Source organism: Sturnira hondurensis, unplaced genomic scaffold (assembly GCF_014824575.4).
Source record: "Sturnira hondurensis isolate 20B ecotype Veracruz unplaced genomic scaffold, ASM1482457v3 Scaffold0014854, whole genome shotgun sequence".
NCBI lineage: Eukaryota > Metazoa > Chordata > Mammalia > Chiroptera > Phyllostomidae > Sturnira > Sturnira hondurensis.
In genome coordinates this window covers 12,438,794-12,464,133 of record NW_028087485.1, presented here as the reverse complement: position 1 = coordinate 12,464,133, position 25,340 = coordinate 12,438,794, and the positions used below count along the sequence as shown (strand labels likewise).

The 25,340-nt window shown below is 47.2% G+C and overlaps 1 protein-coding gene, 1 long non-coding RNA gene and 1 other non-coding gene across 8 annotated transcripts in view; 1 reads left to right on the top strand and 2 right to left on the bottom strand.

The window, feature by feature from the left end:
* PKD2L1 (polycystin 2 like 1, transient receptor potential cation channel) overlaps positions 1 to 5,750 on the bottom strand; it is a 29,375-nt gene extending 23,625 nt beyond the window's left edge. For all 4 annotated transcript variants that reach the window (XM_037064167.1, XM_037064166.1, XM_037064164.1 and 1 more), the window contains exons 1-2: positions 3,302 to 5,750; positions 2,683 to 2,796 (exon numbers count right to left, since the gene is read on the bottom strand). In XM_037064167.1, coding sequence (XP_036920062.1) covers positions 2,683 to 2,796; positions 3,302 to 3,536 — 349 coding nt within the window. In that variant the 5' untranslated portion in view covers positions 3,537 to 5,750. The remainder of the gene's footprint in view (positions 1 to 2,682; positions 2,797 to 3,301) is intronic.
* Positions 5,751 to 5,783: 33 nt separating this feature from the next.
* Positions 5,784 to 15,395, bottom strand: LOC118999520 (uncharacterized). Of its 3 annotated transcripts, XR_005069118.1 has the most exons (6): positions 15,153 to 15,395; positions 14,908 to 14,975; positions 12,087 to 12,168; positions 6,966 to 7,040; positions 6,230 to 6,310; positions 5,784 to 5,870 (listed from the first exon to the last, which is right to left on the bottom strand). It is a non-coding gene; the product is annotated as an uncharacterized LOC118999520 (long non-coding RNA). The 3 variants fall into 3 exon arrangements; XR_005069119.1 differs by lacking the exon at positions 6,966 to 7,040; XR_005069120.1 differs by lacking the exons at positions 14,908 to 14,975; positions 15,153 to 15,395 and adding an exon at positions 12,624 to 13,138.
* On the top strand, positions 14,182 to 14,310 carry LOC118999558 (small nucleolar RNA SNORA33). The gene has a single exon (XR_005069137.1). It is a non-coding gene; the product is annotated as a small nucleolar RNA SNORA33 (small nucleolar RNA).
* Positions 15,396 to 25,340: the final 9,945 nt, after the last annotated feature.

Below are 25,340 nucleotides of genomic sequence, written 5' to 3'. Positions count from 1 at the left end.
AAGGTGTTTTTTACAACCAGTCTAGAAGTGTTGTAAAAAACTTTGGCCAAAAACTATTGTAAAACCTAAGGGGTGTTCTGTTGTTGTTGTTCTTGAAGAACCTATTTTCATCCCCCTTAGGAGTTATATCATCCTCACTAGAATGAATAGTTTACTGTGCAGATGGCCCAAGTTCAGGGAGGCTGACAAGGTGATCGGATGCCAGGGATGTGTGGTCAGGACCTCGGAGAGCGCCAAAGTAGCCCTACTGCGACCATGTCCAAGGCTGGATGTTGTCTGAAGATTTGCCTGAAAGAAGGAAAAGGCCTGCAGAGGATGGGGCTAGGAAACTACTATTAGTGCCCTTGTACTAATGGAACCATCAGAGTGTGAAAGCCTCCAATTTCTTTTTCACGAGAAATTTCTTGAGAGTGCTGGCACTTTGTGGACAGGGAATTCTCAATGTCAAAAGCAGCGAATGGCACATTTTCAGGTAATTTAATGGTTTCAAGATCTTTACTAAGAGCCCAACTCCATAGGAGCTGGAGGTTTTTGGAGGTTTAAAGGTATCAGGCTAATTCTCCATCACCCTCCATCGCTTGTTGGGTTCGTGACACTGCATTTATAGTGTTATAAACACTAGAGCTTTATAACGTTTGTTGTGAGTTGAAAATAATAATAGGTATTATTTGTCATGTGCTAGGTGCTGCACTAAGCATATTAGTGGGCCATTTGACTTAACCTTTACAACAATACTGTTAGGTGGGTATGATTATTATCCAAGCCTAAGCGAGGGTAGCAAACTTGCCCCAGCTCACACAGCTGACAATTGGAAGCATGAGACTTTGAACCCACTAGGGCTTCAGAGAGTAACATGGAAGTAAATAGCTTGAGGGAGAAAGTTCTAAAAGGAGGAGGTAGGCCGCTGACAGCCCAAGAATCAGTATCTCTGCATCCCTTAGTCCGAAATCTGGCACACAGGATGGGGCTCTATGGATGAAGGGAAATAGAGCTTCCCAGTGGTAAAACGGATTCCCCATGAGTCAGTGAGATCCCCATGGATACTCCCCAGAATAGGGTTGGTTTGACACTTGGTAGAGCACTATAGGTGGGATCATAAAGAAGGGGTTTTTGCATCCTTAAACTTGATGACCTCTAAATCTCAAGGGTTCTGTAATTATGGGACTGAGTCTCTGACTCAGGCTTTGGGAAATTACAGACAACCTCAAATTCAGCAATGCATTGAGATCTCAAAAAGTAGAGAACATGGGTAGATGGGACCTCTGGGCTTTCAGAACCCATGCGTCTACCTCTTCCAGCCCCTTATAGAGAAGTCAAAACTGGTTCACCGGAACTCTGGGGAGCTAGAAACCTCCCAATCTTGCTCTAAAGGCTAATCTGGAAATATAGACCTTTGAATCATTTATAGAGAAGGCTCAGCCTGTAGGTTTCAGCTGCTGTCATGAGATTTGATAAAGAAGAGGAACACTCCTTCCTAGCAGATGGTGAAAATAAAAAATGAGTATGTCAACAAATACATTTCTGACAGTTGTTTGCTGAAAGGAATCAAATGGGCCCCATAAAAGGCACACTGGGTTGACTGTTGTTCCTCCCGTGCACTGACTCTTCTCAATCCATGCCGATGGCCCATGGTAAACACTCAGAATTGTCCCCTGTCCCTATGCAGTGAGTTTCAACAGAGTACAGTCAGATGCAAGTGCTTGCTGCTCAACTTTCCTACAGGAGAAACACAAATGTGGGTGGCTCACAAAGATAACAAAATTTTCCATCAAGACCGATGTTATCAGACCTTCAGATTCCACTTTTAAAAGAATCATGCATCCTAAAAACACAGAGCCTTCTGTGGGGCATAAGTCCACCCAGTAAGGGAGCTACTTTAGTCATAAGATCCAAGCTTCGGCTTTGAATCAACGCGCACACACACATACAATTCTATGAAAGTAGCCCACCTGTACTTGTTGTGTAAGCTTTTGAAGAAGTAACTACCTGAGTACCAAGCACCCTTATCTATCTATAGGCCTTATAGAATCTGTTAGGTCCAACTTTATTATTATCTCCAGTTCCTTGTTTGTATCTTTTCTCTTCACCATTCTCTTTTCACTGGCTTCTCCCAACTTGGAGACCAAGTTTTCTGAGTTTGTTGTCTGTAGCTAGAGCTTCGTATTTTCCCTCAATGTCTGTGGTGTGGTCATCTCTCACAGGGGAAAACCCTACCTGCACTGACCATCACCACATCATTTGCATCTCCAACCTTTTTTTCAGGGATATGAGCCCTAAGACCTGCTGAATCTTTTTCTTTCTGCCTCTGAAGAAACGTGGAATAGACATAGTATAATTACTACAAGAAACCCACCAAAGTATATTTTTCCAAACAGAAAGGAGTGGTCTTCCACCCTTTACAGGAGGGTAAAAACTTCCACCTGCCAATAGAAAACAGTGGCTGCTGAGTAGGTGTCAGGAGCTTGAGTTTAAAAACTGGGTCCCCTTTGTAACTCTGGACAAAGCTACTTCTACTAACACCTTTCTAATAGGCAATAAATAGAATTTTATTACTGATATCAAGGTCCCATGACACAGTCTGCTCACACATATGTTGCCTGCAGAAGTATGTGCACAGATGTCGCACACACAGATGCTTCTGATGGACAGATGTTACTGTACACAGAGACGGTTGTTACTCACAGAGGCAGATGTCCACCAGGAACACGATGTACACCAAAAGCTCCCGTAGGGTGGTCTTGACATAAAGTTCCCGGTTCTCAGCGGTGTTCTCAGTCAGGGCTGTTCCCCAAAGTCCTAAGGGGCATTGGAGAGCTGCCCAGGATCTCCAGTAGCAGGGTTCCTTCCAGTTCTCCCCACCCATCAGTCCCTAGATTTTACTCTCTCTTCCACTCCAGCCCCCTTCCTCACCCATCACCTCACACCTTGGCTGAATCTAGCTACTCTAACCATACCTCCCCTCCCCCATCAAAGGCATGGATGGAAGCATGGGAAGGAGGCACTCGTTCCAGATGGGGCCGTGTAAAGCATCATCACATCCATGTCTTTCCTCAAACTAGCTGCCGCACACCCTTCTAGGCTCCCAACTCTGGGCAACACAGACTGGCCTATGTGTTCCAGGGCCTGCAGCTCTACACAGGAGGTCCACACACCTCAAAGGGTCATTGAGATGCCACCTCTTCTTCAGATCACATTCCCCCCAACCCCACCAAAAAACCCCAGCTTTTGGTGACTCCTTCTCCTGACTACTATCCTAGGAGAACCCTCTTCCCTCCTCCCACCTCCCACCCCCACCAGCTACCTCTGATGCTTCGAAAAATCTGGAGGCAGCAGCTGGACACCAGGATCCTGTGTGCCTTCTCCTGGGGTCTGTCTTCAGGCTTCTTGGGCTGCGGCTGGGGGCGCACCGCACTGGAGATGGTGCAGATCCTCAGTGTCCCATGTGGGGAGGGAGAGCCACTGTAGGCAGGGTTGTCCCAGGCTTCTCTCCCTAGATTTTGCAGCTCCTGCCCCTCAGGACTTTCCACAGTACTCATGGGGAATAATGTGGGGGACCTGACACCTCAGGTACCCACTCTCACCTGGAGAAAGAGGGAGCAAAGGCCCAGCCCTGCCCAGCCCTGCCCAGCCAGCAGAGGGCAAAGGGAGGCTGAGAGCAGCTGGTGTTGCACGGCCTGTGCTCCTGCCTTTTGTAGGGGACTCAGTGCCCGCCTGGGGGAGGAAGCAGATGAGGAGGAGAAGGTGGGGAATGACCATCAATCCTGCCAGGGCCTCTCTTTCTCTCCCTTCTGTTGTGGAGACAAGAAGAAAGGGGTGGGATGGCGCCGTGGGGCAGGGGTTTGACCAGGGAGAAAGGGGAGAAGGGGGAAATGAGGACTCAGTGTGGGGGGGGATGGAGGAAGGAGGGGTGAAAGAGGTGAGTGCTACAGGGAGGAGAGAGCTGCTTGCAGATGCAGACAGAGCCTGATGGAGCGATGGTCCTGAGTCAAGTGAGACTGAAAAGGTGATGAAAGAGCGATGGGAGGAGCTGGGAAGAGAGGAGGCTGGCAGACTCCACTGCCGGTCTGAGCTCATTTCCACTAAAAGCCCCTGAAAGGGCCGACATAGATTGGGGTGGGGACTGAGGCCAGGGAGACTGAAAAGTGCTGCCTCCCAACTAGGCTCAGCCAGTGGCATCTGGGGTGGCTTTATGGTCTCACCTTGAGCTGACCCTTAATGGGGAGCAGAAGGAGACCTCCTCTCCCTCACTTCACCCCATTGCTGGGGGAAAGGATAGTGGCAAGAGGACCCTCTCTTTCAGATGCCTAAGGGGCAGGGTCTTCGATTGCTGATGAGGAGGGGAGAAGGTCTGCGGTTCCAGACTGTATCCTTTTTTCTGAGGTCATGATATAAAGTTCCCGTTTCCCAGCTATGTTCATGGCTTGGAGTGAGCTGACCAGTGGAAAAGTCCTCCTGGAGGGTGTGGGGCTCAACCTGGGGAAGAGGCTGAGCCCTGATGGGAAGGACAGATCAGAGAGCAAAGGGCAAGGACAGGGTGACTTGGGACTCCTTAAGGGGAGGGGATTTCTGGACCCAGCTCAGCTGACAACCTTATCTTGTGGTTCTGCTTAGTACAGGACCTGGAACCACAAGCATGAGAACAAAACAGAAATGTGAGAGATGTTAGACTGATCTGCACTCTTTCTAGTCTCAGGTCTGTGAATTTAAAACCTGGCATGAGCCCTCAGGCACACGTTTGACAATGCCCAGCTCCGGCCTCTGATAACCTGCCCTGGCTCATGAACCTGCGTGGGCTATGGCCAAGAATGGGGCTGGCCCCACAAGGGCAGGTGGTTACCTCTGTCTTGATGGCTGGAGCAGGGGCTGCCCTTTCTCTGACCCCTGGCTGCCCATCTGTGCACCAGCCTGGAGCCCTCCAGTTTCACACTCGGCAAAATGTCAGCCTGGTGCAAGTCACCAGTCTTGAATGACCCCATAAAGAGATCCTGATGCCAGACAACCCAGGGCTGGGCTCAGCCCTTTGATATATAAGTGTAACCCCACATCTGAGACAGGGCTGAGAAAGCAGCACTGTCCTCCCACTGGGTCTGCTGTCTGGATCTGCTGCCCCAGCCCAGACAGTGTTAAGGGAATGAACTGTGCTGGGGGTAGGGGCAGCCAAGGCCTCTCTGTGGGCCTTCTAAGACAGAGGAGTTCCCAGCTCTCCACTTTACTGGCTAGTGAGACACATTCTATGGTGCTTGTTTTCTTTGAAAAGACAAAAAACAAGGAACTGTGCCAGTATTGACCACTTGGGGTAAAATCAGCTAATGTTTGTGCCTCTTACCCACAAGCTTTTCAACGATTGCAGAAGGACCCCTGGCTTGCCAAATTGAACATTGGGACAGGGGTAATGGACAGGGGAGGAAGCTAGCAGTAAAGTCCACAGAAGTAGGGAGAGGAACAGGAGATGGTTTCTGTTACCTTTGGGGTATTTTGTATTCTGAGGGAGGTCTGTAATGGGGGGGCGCTTGGGGTGAACTCATGCTGTGACAGGTCCATCACACGACAGGTCCCGTACTCCTGAGAGCTGATGGCCAGAGCCGGGCTGCTTTAATTTACGGTCACCCGCCTGGACAGCGTTGCTTTTCTCGGCTCAGTCTTGAGCACTCTCCGTGTGGGTAGATCAACCCACCCTGCCCCTGAGAATATAGGTTATACAACATGGCTTGAGAAATATTCTCAAAGGGCACTCTTCATTTCTAGCATGTTTAGTCTTACTCAAGAAGTCGTTAATGTTGTAATCAAGTGGGATCGCCTGTTGATTTTGTGTCTGGCAGTTCTCCATGTCAAGCTTCTCCTGGCACTTGACATTTTTGTGTGACCATACCCTGTGAAAGCCGACAACTGGTGTTGGAGGGCTCCAATGGCTCGGGCTGCCTCTCACCAGTTCAGCGAACCCCAAGAGGCTTGGACTTGAAACCCAAACTCCTGGGTGTAACTCTTGGCTCAGCACTTTACCGACTGTATGTTTCTGGCCAAGTCCCTTCTGGCGCTTAGTTTACCCCTCGGCAAAGTGTTGATAATAAGGCCTTCCCTGCTGGCCTTAAGGACTGTTGTAGGATTCAAACAGTAGAACACAGACATCTTTATAAACAGTGTCCTATAAAGCACAAAACAAATTTCTCTTACCATAGCATCCATCTTTGTGCACTCCCTCACACACAGCAGTTCGGGTTAAGGTATATACCTTCATCCAGGACTCTGTTGTTATTTTCCAAGAGGCACAAGAGTCCCAGGACTCTCTGTATTCACTCCTGTCCCACTTCAGCTGACATCAGAGAAAAGGAAGGAGGGTTTTTCAGCTGAAGAGCATTATATAAGTCTTGGAAGGAAAGCACCTCCAAGGAATTTTATAACCACATGACCAGCCTTGTTGCCCAACAAAACAGAAAGACCTCTTAATTGTGATGGCTCTTACCCCACTTGGTGCCTTGGTTACCTTGCTTCATTGGGACACATTTTTTGGTCATGTGCTTTTCTAGTTCATACACTGAGAAGAGAATTACCCCATTTCGGCCACCAGCACACTCCCTTGTCACACAATGCCCATCCCAGCCAGATTCTTCAGTGCTATTCAGATCTACTAGGTCCTGACACAGAGCCCAGAGATACCAAAGTCTGGAGGATGAAAATCTGTGGCTCATCTCCCCGTAAGTTTGCCATGGAAGTTCCCCTGGGATAAGTCACCTGCCATATTCTAGCAGGGGTGTCCCACAGCCTGGGGGCCGCAGGCTGCCCACGATGGTTATGAATGTGGCCCAACACAAAATTGTAATTACTTAAAACATTTTTTCTCATCAGTTTTTGTTAGTGTTTGTGTATATAAGGTGTGGTCCAAGACAACTCTTTTTCTTCCAGTGTGGCCCAGAGATTCCAAAAGGTTGGACATCCCTAATGGAGGAATGAATCTTGGAGTAATTTACAGTCCAGATTCTACGGAGAGAAACAAGCTGCAAACCACTTTCTGTATTCTACCTGGTGACTCTCAACCTTTTTCACTGCAATAAATATAAAGAATAGGACATACTCTGGAAGTAATAAAGGCTCACTTTGGCAATGATTCTCAAGGAAAGACATTGGAAATCATTTACGTGTAAGAAAGAACCCTACATATAAGAGCTTAACCTTCACTAATAGACTACCACAGTCACCTGCATAGCAAATATCCTGAAATTTGAGCAGCCCAAGTTTTCAGCAACAAACATGGTGGACCAAGCGAGCAGACCCGAGCTGGCTAAGCCCCAGAGAGTCCTCCGCTGCCTGTCTTATAACAAACACCCCAGCACTGTGCCAGGGGTCTCCACAAGCCCCTGCTTCTCGATGCACCAGAACGGACGAGAAAGGTCCACTGGGAGGCTTCAGTGAATAAAGTCCTACTGCAGCTGTCCCAACCCAGGAAGCCAAGAAAATGGCCTCTTGTTCTATTCCCTCAGGGACCTCAAAGAGAGACTGCAGGTACCCCACTCGCCCCCAGTCAAGAGACTAACTTTAGTCTTTCACTTCCTCCCCCAATTTCACAAGTCCTGCTAGGACACTATTTGCATCTCCCATCTCTTCAAAGAGAGCCTTTCTGAATGAGACCCTCAGCTTTCCTCCCATTTCTGGAAGACCCTCCTCAACATCTATGTCCATTTGTCTGTGCCTTCTACAGAAGACTGGACAGACAGAGGGAACCAATCAAACCCAGGTGGTGGGAGACCAGCGATGCATCAACAAAAAAGGAGGACGTTAGTCTTCGGTTGCCCAGAAATGTGGGTCAGAGGCCGTGACCATGTTCCCTTGCTGAGTGTAGTCCACACTGGAATAGGCACATGGTCCTGAAGTAATCCCACAGCAAAGCTGCAGCTGTGGCAATGAGTCTATAGCCCCGTGTTGTGTTAAGTCAGGCCACCTGCTAGAGGGGGCGGTGTGGTGAGTTTGAGACACCGAGCTAGAAAGAAAGGGAGGGAAGGAGATGTATGACAGATAGACTTGGGGAAGGGGACCTGAGAGAATGTGATTCTTTCCCTCAGGGCCCCTCACCAAATTTCACATGAGGCATGGTTGACTGAATGACCCTGTTGAGAGGGGAGACTAGAGCACCAGGGCAGAACCCTGGTGTTCACCCTTCCAGCATCGTGTCAGGGTGTCGGGACAACGGCCCAAGACACCTCCTTGGCCCAGCCTCCAAGAGCCTCATTATGGAAGACACATATTTTTCTATCCTAAGTCCTCATTCCACTGATATTTATTGCATGCCAATGCTACGGTTGGGACTATACTTACCTCTAGGGATGAAGCAGCAAATAAAACCATCAGAAATTTGCATTCTGCTAAAGATCAGCACTAAACACATACAGACGTAATTTATAACCATAAGAGGTTCCTCAAGGGACAAGAACAGGGCACTTCAAGGATGTGCAGCAGGAGACATGAGTTTCTGGTGCTAAGGAGGAACAAAATAATCACTTCTACCTCTCTTCCCCCTTCTTGTCCTTGCAGTGAACGTGGTTTCCTGAGATCCAAAAATGTTTTACTGCTGATACACACAAGGAAACAGACTGAGTTAAAAGACCAGACAAGGAGAAAGTTACAACACTGCAAAACACACGAAGACTTAAGTAATGACAGGAACAAGTATAAAAGACTCGGACAAAAACTAGGGAGGGGCGGAAATGGGAGGGGGGGAGGGCTGGGTGGGTGGCTGGGACGGGAGTAAAAGACAGGAAACTGGACTTGAACAACAATTTTAAAAAATTAATTAAATGTTCTAAAGGAAAAAAAAGACTTAAGTAATGGTCCCTGGAATGTGAGTTGAGCTAAGCTTGAACTCTCGCATTATTCTTTTTTTTTCTAAAAATTATTTATTTCTTTTTTAGAAAGAGGGAAGGGGAGGAAGAAAGAGAGGGCGAGAAACATCAATGTAAGAAACATTCATGGGCGCCTCCCTGACCCAAGGGAACCAAACAAACCCCAAATCCAGGCATGTGTCCCAGCCAGGAATCAGACTGGCAACCTTTCACTTTGCAAGACAAAGCCCAACCAACCGAGTCACCCCAGCCAGGGTAGCATTAGATTCTTTTTTAAGAAGTGTAATCCAACCACATTTTCACTCCTGAAATTAGTTACCTCTTCAATACCCAGAAAAGAGAGAAATTAGTAAGAGAGCTAGAGTAGCAAGTGAGAAGCCATCCTGATGAAAAATTTCCTGGGGTGATGGTTTTGTGCATGTACTTATCTCCAAACTCAAGTTTTACACATGAAATACATACAACCTTTTGTATGTCGATCATACCTCAATAAAGGTCAACCATACTTCAGAAAAAAGTTTAATTTTATGAACAGAAATTCAGAACAAAGAGCTTTCTTTTTACAATTCCATCAGCCCTTTAATCCTCAATCTAGAAATTCATCCGGATACATCTATCAGCATAATTGATAACAGTGTTTTAAAAAACTAAACAAGAAGGAGCTTGAGTATACAACAATGAAAAAAAGGATTAAATAAATTAGGATACATTCACATGATGGGTTATTGTGCAGAAATTAACATTTTAAAATAATATTTAATGTCATGAGAAAATGCTCCCCAGGTGTTATGTGAAAAATTCTGGCATATACATCTACAGAATCCAAATTTTATGTGTACATTACATGTAGAACACAGAAAAAGAGACTAGTATTAAAGAATATAAAATTCAGTAGTAGTATCTCTGGGTGATTACAGATGTTTTTTGTTTTGTTAGTACTTTCCTATGGATATGAGTACTTTTATATTCAGAAAAAGAATTATTTTATAAGAGCCAGTAGTTAGGAGCTATATTCATAAAGACTTGAGGTTCAGTTTTATCTCAGACTCAGAGAATCCTCGTGGCTGGTTACTTCCCCCACACTGGATCCCCGTGTCAGCAAGAGATCATCACGGTCCATTTCCTGACCTGGAAGCTACTTATGCAATGGATTTACCTGTCATCTGCTTGGTCCAAGACTTTGTATGAGTTGCCACTTCCCTGGCGATTACATTTGGGGAAGAATATGGATGGAATGTGAGAACGACATGAAAACAACTGCAAGGAGAAGTACAGCATCTAACAGGGGTTCAGAAGAAGGAAGAGATTGGGTTTGGAAGAGGCACAGTTGGAGGAATTTTGAAGGGAACAGCATTGATGGAGATGGTCTTTGAGGGATGGATAATATTTTAGAGACAGAAATAAAGGATAGCTGCCATTTATTAACCATCACCCCCCCCCCCGCCCCCCGACGCCAAACACTGCACTATCTCAGCTAATTCTCACATCATCCTACGGGGTAGATTTTTATTATTTCCATCTAGGACTGAAGAAGCTGAGGATCAGAGAGTTAACTTAGGGTGAAGTCAGACTTCCAAAACAGGTCTGTCTGACTACAGGGACAACGACTTCTTCTGGGTCACCTACAATGACACAGTAGCATGGGTGTAGGCAGGCAGGTGTGGACATGGCACGCTCTTTTGGAAGAAAACTCCCACTTTCGCTGGAGAATAGGTAAGCCTGGAAACAAGGTCAGAAACAAACACGAAAGGCCTCAAATGCCAGACATTTAATTCATTAGGCAACAGAAAGACAAAGAAGTCTTCTGAGGAGAATAATAAAATCCAAGCAACATTTTATGAAAAATAGTCTGCCAATAGAACAGGCTGGCTGGTTTGGGAGGAAATCGGAAGCAAGGAAATCAGTTAGCAGGTTGTTGTGCTGGTTTAGGGACAGAAAATGACCATCTGAATTATGGTGGGGAAATAAGAACAGAAATGAATGGGAAGACATATGAGATGCCTCACAGGCAAAACCTGCTGGGATGAGCACCTGACTGGACGTGTGATGCAAGGGAGAGAAAGCCAAGGTAGATCTAAGGCCTCAGACCTGGACAACTGGAAAGGCAGTGATACTAGGAAAAGGTTCAAAAAGAGCAGGTTTCAGAAGGAAGGAGATAAGTCCAGCTTTAGGCACCCTTGAGCTTAAAGTGTTAGTGGGACACTCAAATGATGAGTGTAATCAAGAGAGAGTGAATCAAGACTGGGGAGAGGGAGGTGGGGGGTTGTGTAGCTAGAAGTATTTACTGGAGCCACAGGAACAGCTGAGATGGCCAAAGAATGGAATAAAGACAGAAAAGAAGGAGTTGGGGGAAGGAAGAGGAGCTAGAAAGGGAGAGAAAGAGCCATAGTAAGAGGAGGAGCAAAGATTTTCAAGACCCCAAACCAGAGGAGTGGTTTAGAAGGGGATGGTAACTGTCAGTATCAACCGGCAGGAAAAGGTCAAGGGTTCTTCTGATAAAAGCCTTTGGATGTTTAGACTAGAATCTCTCAGGCGACCTTGGAAAGTAAGAAGGCCTGATTTGGACAAGTGGGGGTGGAGAAGTTAAAGGGTGGGGGTGAGGCAATGAAAGAAGTGCCTCCATTTAACTGGGTAAGTAATGATTTCATGAACACCTTCTAGGTGACCTTCTTGACTACCTGCTTGGGGGCGTTCCAAGAAACTGAAACCAGCCTTTCTCATCTTCATGTTCTAAAACCCTCCATTCGTTCCAACGCCTCTTTTGGTGCTGATTTTTAAGAACGGTTTTCTTAAGATATAATTCACATACCATACAATTGACCCGCTTATAATTGGCACAATTCAACGGTTTTTAGTATATTCACAGATATGTGCAATCATGGTGCTGAATTTAAAGGAGGAACACTTTGAATGTAAAGTCTGGAATAAATTCCTATAATTTCGGCTATAAATAAGGGAGAAGGAGCACCCTAAGCACCAGAACAAATCACAAAACGGAGTGGGAGCTCCAAAGGGGCTTTGCCCACAATAGCCACCAGGTGGCAGCAGGACCCTTATCCTGTTTGTCATGAAAGAAGCAGATGAACCTGTTTGGGACAGGTTCATCTCATAGGGACCGTTCTTCAATTTAGGGACCGTTTCTATTCTCAGCTCCTTCCTCTTACTTATTCTTTTCTTCTAGACAACTCTAAAGGTTCATGTCTGGCCCTGCTAACAGGTCTTAAGCTGTGTGTATTTATCATTCTGGAGACCTACCTAAGTTGCCTTTCTATGTTAGTTAATATGGGTCCTCTGAGAAGCAGATACCAAGGGGCAAGGGATTTAGTGGGAGACACACCTGTAACAGAAAACAGGAAGGGAGCCTATTAAGGCAGAGAGAACAGTCAGACCGTGATGCAAGTCTGAGAAGGTAGGAAGATCTGGTGGATTTCTGCAATGTAGTTAGCCTAAGAAAGTTTTGCCATGACCGTCAGGGAATCTAAACAAAGCATCAGGGGAATTTTGTGTTTCCCAGAAAGGGCCTACCTTAGTATCCCTGCTGAGCTCCATGATTGCTTGGGCTGCTCCTAGGGCGTGGGAGTTCCCAGGCTGCTCGCCTGGATGGAAGTGTGGCCCAGGCGAATGCTGTTGGTCACTTATTCCACTGGTAAGTGGAGATCTATGAGGTCCAGTCCTGTGGCTTCCACACCTTCTTCTAGTGGAGAAGGAATAGCCTCAGCCCTCAGGAGTGTCTACCAAGTGCCATCTATACTCCCCACCACTGAGGGGGACAATTTAAACGCCACCTCCTACCTCCTGTGCTGATTTCACTCTCCTCTCCCCACTCCTCCCTGAGTGGAGAGAAGAGGCTTCCTCTCAGAATAGGTTTCCTGTGTATCCAACTCTGTTCCTGCTCCTCTGGATGAGTCAAGGCACACACACCTTCCCAAGCAAGCCCTACTTTTCCATAACTCTGCCGTGGGTTCCTTCTTGCAATAGGCCCTGAAATGTGAAGGACATAATGGGATTAGTGGGGTGTTGGCTTTATCCCTGACCCACAGGTCCAGGTGCCAACCTTCCCTGACAGGAAGCTGGCTAGCACCAGGCCCCATCCCCTTCCTGGAGTCCCACTATCTCAGATGACACTCCCTTGGTGCCAAGTTATGGCCTCAGCCAAAGCCAAGTACATGATGGGGCAGCCCTAGCTTTGCCAGGTGGTCCAAAGGAGTAGCTCTTGAGGACCAAGAAGAAGCTGGCATTTGGGAAAACGGAGGTTTGGTAAGGAGGGTGTTAGGGAAGAAGACTGCTGGATGCCCTGCACGTCAGAGACTGACGTTCCAGGGGCTGAGGGCTCTGCTGTCTCTCCTCTTTCAACATGGCCAGTTCTTAGCTGAGAGAAAGGCTTGGGAGGGATAGGATGAACAGTTGGCTCTCTGGGCTAGGGCTTGGAAGGATGACATGGGGAAACCAAGGGTTCTACAAGAGCATGTCTGAGCCAAATTACCATTGCAAACCCAGAGTCTCTTGGGGAAATAGAAATAAATGTCCCTTAAAAGGGAATCCAGCCAACTGCTGGTGTGGGAAGAGGACAAATAGGCTGGAAATCTACCACAATGACATTATTTTATACTTTACATATCACATTTCACACCTTGGGTGAAGCTAAGAGCAAAAAAGGACTTTTCTCTTTCTTCTCTTGGGTGTGGAGAGGTGAAGAAAGATGGGGGCAGAGTAGAAGGAAGACACCCCAAGGTGATCCGAAGGGCCTTCCAGACCGGAATTGCCCATGGGTTCCAGGGTTTATGGAAGCTGGGTGGGGCCATGGGGGCAGTGGGGGACAGCAGGAGGACAGGGGAAGGTCAAGGCCTAGCAACTCCTTCTCACTGTCTAGCTAGCACGTTTGTTTCTGTGCTTGGAGAAAACAACTTGCTAGACAAAATCTCTGCAGTGCCTGCCATGCACCCGGCAGATGTGCCGGACACAGCCCCAACACAGCCCCACCCGGCCCAGCCCCAGGCTGGCACAGCTTTTCCGAGCCTTGTAAAAAGGGGTGAATGGGTGGGTAAATATTAATATTATCAAAGCACATAAGTAGACATTGGTAAAAAGCCATCCCTGGCTGGTGGCTCAATTGGTCAGAATATTGTCCGGTACACTAAAAGGTTGTGAGTTCGAACCCTGGTTAGGGTACATACATAGGTTTTGGGTGCTATCCCCGGTCGGAGTGCTATATATGGGTGGCAACTGATCAATGTTTCTCTCTCACATAGATGTTCCTCTCTCTCTCTTTCTTCCTCTCTCTCTCAAAACTCTCTCGAAAATCAGTAAGAACATATCTTCAGATGAAAATAAAAAAAAACCCAGCCAAATAAAACTAGCCAATGAGTTTGCTTCCATGAGTGTGTTTCTGCAGAAAGTTGGGGAAACTGGCAATAGTAAAGCTGTGTTTCAAGTCTTCAAGACACTGAAGTCCTTCAGCTCCCCGAAGATCACTAAAAGGAAAAAAAAAGCTAAACAAGCATGTTTCAAGCCCATTCTCTTCCCCTAACTCTAGGGGCCCCCCAATAAGCAAGGGCCCCTCACCCTTCTGCACACCCGCACCCCACTTAATACGGCATGTTTGCCCTCTGCAGTTATCAGATACTATGCTGCAGGGTTGGCCATTGTGCTTTGTCCTGCTCCTTTTAGAGATCTGTGTGCTCCCCTGGGGCGGGCCCACAACTCTGGCTCCGCTCTCCCTCCCACAGGGTTGGAAGGGAATTAATTGACTCCCCTGGGCACACGGAGGGCTCAGTCAACACTCAGTCCCAGGGAGGACTTGTTGGTTCAGAGGACAGAGTGGAAGAGCAGCAGACACTTGGCCAGGAAAGGCTAGAGGAGTTGGGGGAGGGGCGGGTGGGCGGGGGAAGGTTGGGACACAGAAGGAAGCTTGGTTCTGAACACAGCCAGCTGCCCTCTGGACCTTGCAGCCCTGCCGAGCCCCGTTCAGCTGCTGCTCAGCTGCTCTATTAGTACAAAGCGGGGGTGACATCAGCTGGGGAAGAGGTTGCTGTCGGGCAAAGGGAAGGCCAGGGGAGAGTGGGCTGACTGTACTCACCCAATGCTTAAAGCTAGATGGCTGGGGAAAGGTTGCCTTGGGTGGAGGGGGAGAACTCTGGCCAGGACCTGCTTGTGGGGAGGGCAAGAGGGGAGGAAAGGGACAGAGTGAGGAGGTGAAAGGCTAGGGATTGGCTAAGGTCACATATGGGAGAGAGGGGTGCCCTGGTGTAAACTTCTGAAAGACCCTTGTGACCTCCCTCAGGACACTTTTAGCAACCAGGGAAAGCCACAAAGCGGGCATACCTGTCTGACCATAAAGGCAGCTGGGCCACCCTTTTCCCTCCCCACTTTCGCTCAGTCAGGGCGTGAAGACTTCCCTTTCAGCTCATTTGTCTCTCAGAGGCCCTGGGCCTGTATCTGCTTGTCCTCCCTGCATGCCTATCCTAGGCTGAATGCTCTGGGGTGAGGCTGGCTTCCCAGGCTGGGAAAGGCCCCCTTTGGGAGGTCAAGCCACCCCAGAAATCTCCAGTTTGGCCATGGACCGAAGACTTCTGTCTCCAACTGCCCAGTCTTCTGTCCCTGGGCCAAACACCCTGCTCCCGGTCACGTGCACTGCCCGACTTGCAGACATACACGCAGGTCAGAGATAGAGGTGGTAACAACCTGGTAGAAGCCCTTCCCCTGGCACACGCATCAGCGCATGCAAGTGTGCACGCACACTTGTTTTGCATTCGACGGGGACGGCCTGGGGGAGCAGCATGGGGAAGAGGTAGGCTGTCCACAGCTCTCTGGACAGTGGGTAACACAGGGAGCTGGCTGGACAAGTGCACTGGCCTCTTCTCAACCAGCGTCACTCCGCAGAAGACCTGTCACACCATCTCTCTGGCCTGGGGCCCAGGAAGAGCCACATTTGAGGGTCCTAGTCAGGGACATATCAATTTAGGGTCTCTTTTCTTCTGGGCCTATAACTTGTCAGCTACTCTGCTCCACATCTACCCCAACAGCACCTTCGATTTAGCACCGTTGTCTCCTCCTCCTGTAGCGTCTTCCCCAATTCTCCCAGGGTGGTGTTCACCACGCTGAACTGCCCAAGCTCAGGACCTCCTTAACGCTCACTTACCACTGTGCCTGGGTCCACGGGGCGTCACATAAACGCTTGTTGAGTGAGTGAATCAATATATTCGTGGAAATGTGGGGGCCCCATTCTCTGTTTCGCTCAAACTTCTCCAGAAGCCAGTCACGCCCAGATAGAACCCAGAAGGGCAGACCAGCCCAGTCCTGTCTCCTCTGGGCAAGAGGAGGGGAAGTCGATCATTCTAGCTTGGACCACAGGACAGGGAAGAGGCCACAGCCAGGGAGAGTCCTGCTCCTTTCTCTTGGCACAGAGAAATGGCGGGACAAACACTGGCCCAGACTTTGGAGCTGGTTTCCACCCCCTGTTCGCATTGCCCTCTGTGCCCTGGGAAAGCCTAGGGTGGGGTTCTGACAGTCTGTGCAGCTCTAGCCTGTTGCCCTCACACCACGGTGCCACTGGCAGTGTGGAGGGACAGCTGCATGGGGCTGGTTGGGTCACAACTTGCCTTGGGATGCTTGTGTATCTAGAAGTGGCACTTTAATCTGAGGAGGTGGAGGGACTGAAGTGACAGTGGCTTGGAGAACATTTCATCCAGTACCTGTCAGTTATGGAGGAGGAGGTAGGCCTGCTTCTGTCACTCATGGGATAGGGCCTTAGTTCAAGGCCATTAGTAAAGTATTATCTTTACTTGACATACGCCCAAAGTTTTGGCTTAGATCTGTGTGAATAAGTGAAAGAGAACAACAACAACAAAAAGAGCAGGTAAGGAAGGACCGAGCTGGGAGTGCAGCTGGAGCAGGAGACAATCCCGAGGTCCCTGAGCACCTGGGGGCTCACAGCAGGCCCTTCTGTAAGCCTTCCCTCCCCAGGCTCAGAGCCTTAGGGTTGTTGCTGGCCTCTCCTTGCAGGGTGCCCAGAGGGCAAAAAGAGGGTCTGTTAAGGGGACTGGCCAGGTAGCATGAAGATCTGGGAACATTCTACCCCTCTTATGACATCTGGCTGGAGATAGTCACAGACCTTCAAGATAGGTGTTACACAAAGACCTTCATGCCATAATCCCGGGCAAGTGTCTTTAAGTTCCCTCTTCCCAGAAATGTCAAAGAGAAAAACGAAGCCAAAACTCTGTCCCCTCATGGACCTGTATGTCATAAGTAGGCATTCATGAGGATCCCATGATTTCCTGGGATAAAAGTCCCTTACTTGGAAAGCCTATCACAGGGCCCCTCCTCCTTTCCCCAATCCCACAGGAGACCAGCTACCTAGATGGACTCCGGGCTGTGGGGGTGTGCATGGTGACTGAAGTCAGCTTACCCCCATTTCGCAGAAGAGAAGCTGAGGGACAGAGCATTGAAAGAGCAAGTCAGAGTCTGCACTTGGAAGAAAAAGAAACAGGCTCTGGAATCTTGTTCTTTTCCATCGTCTCAAGTGTCAGCTTATTTCATGAGCGCTGTCGGCTACTGTGTCGCCCCTTGCCTGCTGTGACATAGGGGAAGAAACTGAAACCTACAAAGGGTATGACTTCTGTTGGCCACAAAACAATGCAACATCAGTGTCATAATGCCCAGGGTTCTGGGGGTTTCAACACGAGCCCAGGAAGCAGAGAGACCTAATGGACAGAGTGTGCCCATGTATTTCAAAACACTTGTCTAGGCCAGGTCAAAGTCCAGAACAGAGAACACCTTTAAAAAAAATTAAAATCCTCCCCTGAGGACATATTCACTGACTCCAGAGACAGAAAGGGAGAGAGAGAGAAACATCTATCAGTCGTCCCACATACTCTGACCAGGGGTGACCAGGGATCAAACCTGCAACACCCTCCTTTCCCCTCACCTTCACCTCCCCGCACCTTCCCCCTGACCAGGGATCCACTGGGGATCAAACCCACTGGAGGATGGGCTATAGGCCCTGACTGGGAATTGAACCCACAAGCCTCTGGTGTATAGGGCGACACTCCAACCGACCAAGCCATAGGGCCAGGGCAATGAAACGAAGCATCTTGACAGACATGGTAGACGGTTTTGCAGGCAAGAATGACTCACAGCCACAGGAGGTGAGAAAGAGAGAAGCAACAACACCCCACAAGTCTGCTACCACCTGAAAGCTCTGGGAGTGGACCACCCTCCCCAGCCCCCATGTCTGGCTGACTTCCCTTCAGAGAGATCACGCCACCCCAGAGAAGTCCAGAGCACTGTCACTGGGCTGCTTAGAGTGGGAACCCCAAACCATGCTTTGCAGCGAGATCGTGAAAGAGGCCTCCACATTCAAAAGACATGGCGCTGGCTCGCTCTTGCTCATTCTCTCTCTCTCTCTTTCCTCGTGGGTAGAAGGAAATTTTGAGAGCAATCAACGCATTGCCTCCTTTGAAGTGGGAAGAGGCAGAGAATACCTCCAACTGTCTTCCCTTCTTCAGGTGTCCCTGTGAGACCAAGGTCAGACCGATGCACCAATGCAGGTGTTGGGATGCACCAATGCAGGTGTTGGGATAGAGTTTCGCTTTCCACCCTGATGGAAAGCGAAAGCAAACAACAGCCACGCCACAGAATTCCTCAGAAAGACCTTCACCCCTTGCAGAGGTCGGGATGGGACCAGAGGCCTTGGGACTCCTTGGGCAAGCTCTGTGTTGTTAACACTGTCCCCAGCAAGCAAACTCTAGAAATCAACCCCACCTGTGGGAGACTCTCAGGGCCCAGCCCTGGAAACATCCCTGAGGGCAAGCCCTGATTACCATATTTGGGCCCAGAGGGGAACCAAAAAGTCACAGCCAGGTCAAAACTCAGCGAGAATTATTAGGCACAAACACCAAAGCATCAGCCTTCCAGGGCAAGTGGGCAACAATTTTTTGAAAAAGAAAGAGAAGAAAAGAACTTTGGGTTCCTCTTGAGCAAAGATGATGCCTAGAATCTCCCAAGTTTCTGCATTTAGTAAAACAATTTACGCTACGTCCACTTATCTTTGTTTCCCTTCACCTTGTACTATGTATCTGTTTACTTTGATCGTCCATCCCCTGCCCCCAAATGTAAACTCCAAGGAGGTGAGAACGTGGGGCTCACTCCCAGTGTCCCCAGCCTCCAGAACAGTGCCTGCTCTACTGCAGAAGCTTAATACATACAGCAATGAACAAGGCAAATTTTAGGAGTCCTTTTCCTGGGCTCATACTCTGGCTTCCAACCCTCCCTAGCTGAGGCATAAATACTGCACAATAAAATGAGCAGGTCGTAAGTGTTTGGTCTGATGAACCTTGACACTTGTACCGGGCCCCACACAAATAATGCCCCCCTTTTTTATTTCAAACTCTTTTATGACAAAATCGTAAGCAGTTTGGGGTGCTGTCAAACTGTTCTCAAAAGTGGCTGCAATATATCATATTCCTGCCAGCAGTGAAGGACGGCTCCAATTTCTCCACATCCTCACCACCACTGGTTACTACCTGTCCTTTTTAATACAGCTGCCCTAACGCATACAAAGTATCTCATTCGGTTTTGACTTGCATTTCCCTGATGACTAGCAATGTTGAGCATTTTTTTCACTTTTAGGCCATTTTGGAATGTTCTTTGGAGGAATATCCATTCAAGTTTTAATTGGGTAATTTGTCTTTTCACTCTTGAGTTGTAAAAATCTTCATGAGTTCTAGGTATGTCTCTTAGCAGATGTATGAAATGCAAACGTTTTTCCCTATTCCGTGAGTTGTCTTTTCACTTTCCTGGCACTGTCCAATCTATCCATTTTTTCTCTTGCTGCTTATGCTTTGGGTGTCACATCTAAGACCAATGAGGAGCAATTGTTTTATGTGCTTTTTGGCCGTTTCTGTATCTTTATTGTGAAATGTCCAAATCTTTTGCCATTTTTCATTCAGTTGTTTTTCTGTGCTGTGATGTATGTCCCTGTTCTCTGGCTTGTGTACTTATTTCCTGAATAGTTCCTGTTGATAGCAGAACATTTGAACTCTCATGAAGTCTAATTTATCCATTTTCCCCGTGTTTATTGCTTTTGTGTCCTCTCCAAAAAATCTTTGGCTACTCCAAGGACACAAAGATATTTTCCCCTGGTTTACTATAGGAGCTTTATGATTGTGAATTTTACCTTTAGCTCCGTGACCCTTGTCAAATTAATTTTTATGACAGAGTAAGTTACAGGTGGAGGTTTATTTATTGTATATGGATATCAGTTTTTCAAAAAATATTTGTTAAAGAGATTTTGCCCTCCACATGTATTGATATGGGACGTTTATTTTAAAAAATCAGTTAACCATGTACATGTTGGTGTATTTCTGAAATTTCTAATTTGTTTCACTAATCTATTTCTGTTCACTTTTGCTAATGCCACATTGTCTTGGCTGTTCCAACTTCATAGTCTTAAAATAAAATAGTTTAATTCCTCCAACTTTGTTTTTGTTTTCCAAGATTATTTTGACTATTCTAAACCCTTTGCATTTCCACTTAAATTTTAGAATCAGCTTGTCTATTTCCCCAAAGAAACTTGTTGGGTTTTTATAGAGAGTAATCTACAAGTTAGCATTGAGCTCTCCTATTCATAAACATGGGGCATCTTCCTTTCTTTAAGAATTTAAAAATTTATCTCGGCAATGTTTTACGGTTTTCAGAGCAGATATCCTATATATGTTGTTAGATTTACTCCTTTGTATTTGATATATTTTATGCACTGCAAACACTATATTTTAAATTTCACTCTCCACTTGCTCTGTAGTAGTATATAGAATAGAATAATTCTGTATATTGGCTTTGTATCCCTGAGCTTTCTAAACTCACTCACCAATTTTGGCAGTAGGGCCCTGTCTCAAGGAGCTTAAAATTTGGTAGAAGAAATAAGACACATGCAGGTCATTCTTCTCTAAGTCCATGTGAGAGTCACTGTAAACAATGGAGGAAGCTCTCTGGAGGCCCAAGGTAAGGGAGAGCGTGTTTCAGTGATGGTGAACTTAGGGGGAGGCTTTAAGAGAGGAACAGAGCTTGAATTTGACCCTGAAGAATCAGTAATGTTTGGACAGACCCAGAGCAGGAAAAATAGTTGGGAAAAAGGGACATGTTTAGAAATCAGTAAAAGAACAGTTTGACAAAGATGTGAGTTACACCAAGCAGGTTGTGCAAATTAAAGCTGAAACAGGAAGTTCAGGGGCAAATCACAGAGCACTTTGAATACTACAGTTGTAACCTACTATGTGCCCAGCAGTGTATTACTTATCTTAATACATTATTTAACATTCACAACAATCTGGGGTTTTTTTAGAGGCGATCTGTAAAATTTTTTTAAAATTTAATTACAGTTGACATGTGATATTGTATTAGTTTCAGGTGTACCACACAGTGATTAGACACTTATGTAACGTACAAAGCAGTCACCCACCTGACACCTTACAGAATTACAATGTTACTGACTGTATTCACTGCATTGTACTTTCCATGCCCGTGACTGTCAGCACAATTTTGCAAAACAGATACTATTATCCTGATATTACAAGTGAGGAAATGGAAACTCACAGAAAAGGACAAATTGGTAAGTTTTTGTCCTACCTTGCTACCATTATAGCATGACCACTTTCCTACATCATTAGAAATGCTTCTTGCACAATATTTTTATTGGTGTTGGCTGCATAAAACTGTATCATAGTTTATAGTTTTTATAATATTATGTATGGCAACATTTTAAATATTGTAAATAATGCTATGGTGAATGTGTTTGTGAATCGATTTATCCTATCAAAATTTGAATATGTTCAAGTCCTCGGTAGTAACGAATTACATATCATTATTATTTTATACTGAATAATTAGTAAAGCTTAACACGTTTTAAGTGTCTGTTTGCCACCTATGTCTTATGAGTGCCTGCTCAGTTCCTTTGCTCCGCTGTCATTTTGAGGGTCAGCTACGTTTATCAGTCTGTATGAGCCTGTTACGTATCATGACAGTTAACGTTTTGCCATGATAATGGTTGGGACAATTTGTTTCTTTTTCTGCCCCTTGACCAAGAAGCAAACTTAGACTTCAGGACAGCATGTTGGTTGGACTATTGTCACACGAGAGCCACTGTGTGACCAGGGCCTCAGGAGTGGGAGTGATCTCTGCTCCAGGGGAAACAAATCTCCAGTTAAGGAAACCAAATAAATATATCCTCATATGATTCATTTGAGGAAGTCCCCCCCCCACCGCCCCCGCCAGCATAAGCATCTCCAATTTTTATGCTAATGAAGGAGAAAAGAGTGGTGGCTGAAACTGATACAAACACTCTTTCCTTCCATTCTAAATTATGTTTTCATCAGGTTGATGTCAAAAGTGGTGACAACTGCCCTGGCCAGTGGCTCAGTTGGTTGGAGTGTCGTCCCATACACTAAAAGGTTGCAGGTTTGATCCCCTTTCAGGGCACATACCTAGGTTGTGGGGTGCATAAAGAAGGCAACTGATTGATGTTTCTCTCTCACATCAGTGTTTCTTTCTCCCTTTCACTCTCTCTAAAACCAATAAACATCCTTGGGTGAGGATTAAAAAAAAAAAAAAAGCAGTGCCGATTTCCCAAGGATATAGCTGAGAAACAATGGCCACTTTGGCAAACTGGTGCAGTGAAATAACCTTCTGGGCTGCGTGTCACCTGGCTGTGCTGGGGAAGAGAGCCTCAGGGCTTTCAGGCTCGGAACACCAGGACACCCAGAGAAATGCGGTGAACCAGAGAACTTTTCTAAGCAGAGGTTTGCCTTCCTGGCTCTGTCCTGAATATGAACAATTCCTTGCCTATCATAACCAGGTTCAGAACACTCGAGACGGGCTAAATGAACAGGGAGATGGTCTTCTGGGACTTCTGGCTATTGCCACCTCAATTACGTTAAGATGGCTACAGGGGGTCTGTTTCTTCCTGCTCTTTTGAGTTTAAGGATCAAAATGAACTTTAAAAACTGCCATGGTGTGGCGTGCCTCTTTTCACAAGAGAAGGTTTGTAGCTCCAATCTCCATCTTCTACGCATATTTGTACTTTCCTCTTATATACTAAAATATTTATCATCTTATAGGAACTCTATGGTATTCAACTATTGATTGTGTACTTATCTATAACTTCTAATTTACCATTGACCTAATAACTTCTTGACACCCAAGTTCATGCTCTTTCCCATAATATTACTTCTACCATGCAGCCCTATTTCCTGGGCAGTAGCAAGTTACTGAGAGTTTGAAGGTAACGGGCGACGGCTTTCATAGCCATGCCATATGCCCCGGATGAACTTGAGGAAGGAAGCCCAAGCCAGGGAACCAGTCATGTTTTCTCAGTTTTCAACAATAAGATGGACTTGGCACTATCCAATCTGTCCATTTTTTCTCCCCGAAACTCTCTCCCCAGTCTAGACCTTCCCTGGACTCCCCAAAAGTTTGCCCCACAAAGTAGCATCTTCTTCTTAGAGAGGAGCAAAATACCCCACTTCTACATATTTTGTCTTGGCCAGACTTCCCTTTCTCTGGGAGAAAATAAATTATTACTAGCACCTGGCTAAAGTGTACATGCCAGCACTAAGTATGCCAGCAGTGATAACTATCAGAGTTTCCGAGTAATGAGGAGCGCCGTTTCCAGGGAACCTGGACTTTGCAGATTGTTCCCTGATGAAGTCCAGGGTCTGGAGGAAACAAGGTCAAAGATACTGAGGCAGTTAAAGAGAATGAAAGCTGGTCTCAATGGTAAAGCCACCTGCAGCCACAATTAAAAGTACACCCCCCGAAAAACCCTGAACCTTCTCCCTGTAGAGGAATTAGGCAAATCCAACATGTAGAGAGAGCCTGAAGAGGAGACTTCTCTTGCACATGCCAAGCATCTCAGAGCCATGACAAGATGAGCAGTCCGTACCTGGAAGCATCTAGTCTCACCTCGGCCAGGCGGCTTAATCGGTTGGAATGTCATTTGGCACACCAAGAGACTGAGGGTGGGATTCTTGGTCAGGGCACATGCCTGGGTTAAGGCTTCAATCTCCGGTCTGTGTGTCCGAGGGAGGCAACTGATAGATGTTTGTGATGTTTCTCACGTCCATGCTTCTGTCTCACTCTCTCCCTTCCTCTCTCTCCAAAATCAATAAACCTATCCTCAGGCAAAGATTTTTAAAAATGAAAACATCTAGTCTCATTTGAAAGTTCTGCACTGGACAGGGAGCCAGGATTGGAAAGGAGAGACCTGGTGACTGACCAGAGAGCTGGCCTGCAAGGAACCCCGTAGTCCTCCGCCCAAGCAATCCCAGGTGCCTGTCTTCCTGAGAAGCGAATCGCTGGTACCCAATCCTTATTTTCTTCTTTCCAGGGGAAGTATTCTGGATATTGTTTGGGCAGGCACAGGCATAGAAAGAGGCTGGGAGAATGCAATCTGCTTGGTTCTCAGCTTACTCTTACCCGTATGACTCTCGCAGGACTAGAAAAGAGGGGGAAAGGGGACATGAGGGACAGGCCAGTGAGGTCAGAGTTTCTCAAGAACCCAGGGTTCTTCTCCATTTTCTATACTGTTCTTAACCTCCCTCTATTTTGTTCCTACCAATTATGCTTCCTAATCCCCGCACCTTCCTCCCTATTCTTCCCCTTCCCCTCCCAGCTGATAACCCTGGGCGGGGAAATGACCTCCATGTCTGTGATTCTGTTCCTGTTTGGGTTGTTTGCTTAGTTTTGTTGTTTGTTTGTTTGTTTGTTTGTTTAGATTCAGTCGATAGTCATGATTTTTGAACTAAGCTCGGGGAGGGGGGGTTGGTGGAGAGAAGGGGGTACTGGGTGAGGGGGGCAAAAGGGGGAAATTGGGACAACTGTAACAGCATAATCACTAAAATATACTTTAAAAAAGAGAACCCAGGGTTCTCCGCAGGGAATACGACGAGTCCGCCGCCACTTACTGGCTACTCTGACTACAGGCAAGTTATTTAACCTCCCCGCATCTCTCTTCGCTCCTCTTAAAAGGGGAATAAAGAATGGACCGTCCTCCTCACAGGGTCCCAGTGAGGATTTTGCTAAAATAAGTCCAGCAAACTGGCTTGCAGTGCTATCTCCACACCCGTCGGCTACTCGTGCTCCCTAGAGCCGTTTTTCCTGCTTCTGGGCGAAAGCGCGTGTTTGTGCTTCCTGCCTTTTCACCCAGGAGGACAGTTTCAACATTGCAACCTGACCATCTGAAGAATCTCCAAAACATGCCTCACACGCTCTGGAGAGTGGGCAAAGGGATGGGATGCCTCCAGCGGTGACGGCCCCTGCTGGGCGTGACTACGGGACGAACCTCGTGCGCACGTGCAGGTCCACACATCAGTGAACCGGGGTGCGTCTGCTCCACCGCCCGCCCGGAGCCGCGGCGAGTGCAGCGGTCCCGGGTTAGCTCCGCTCAGCTGGTGGGCGGAGCAGAGCCATTGTTCCACCACTGACCAAGCCCCCGGCCCTTGCTGGGGAGGGCGGCGGGCT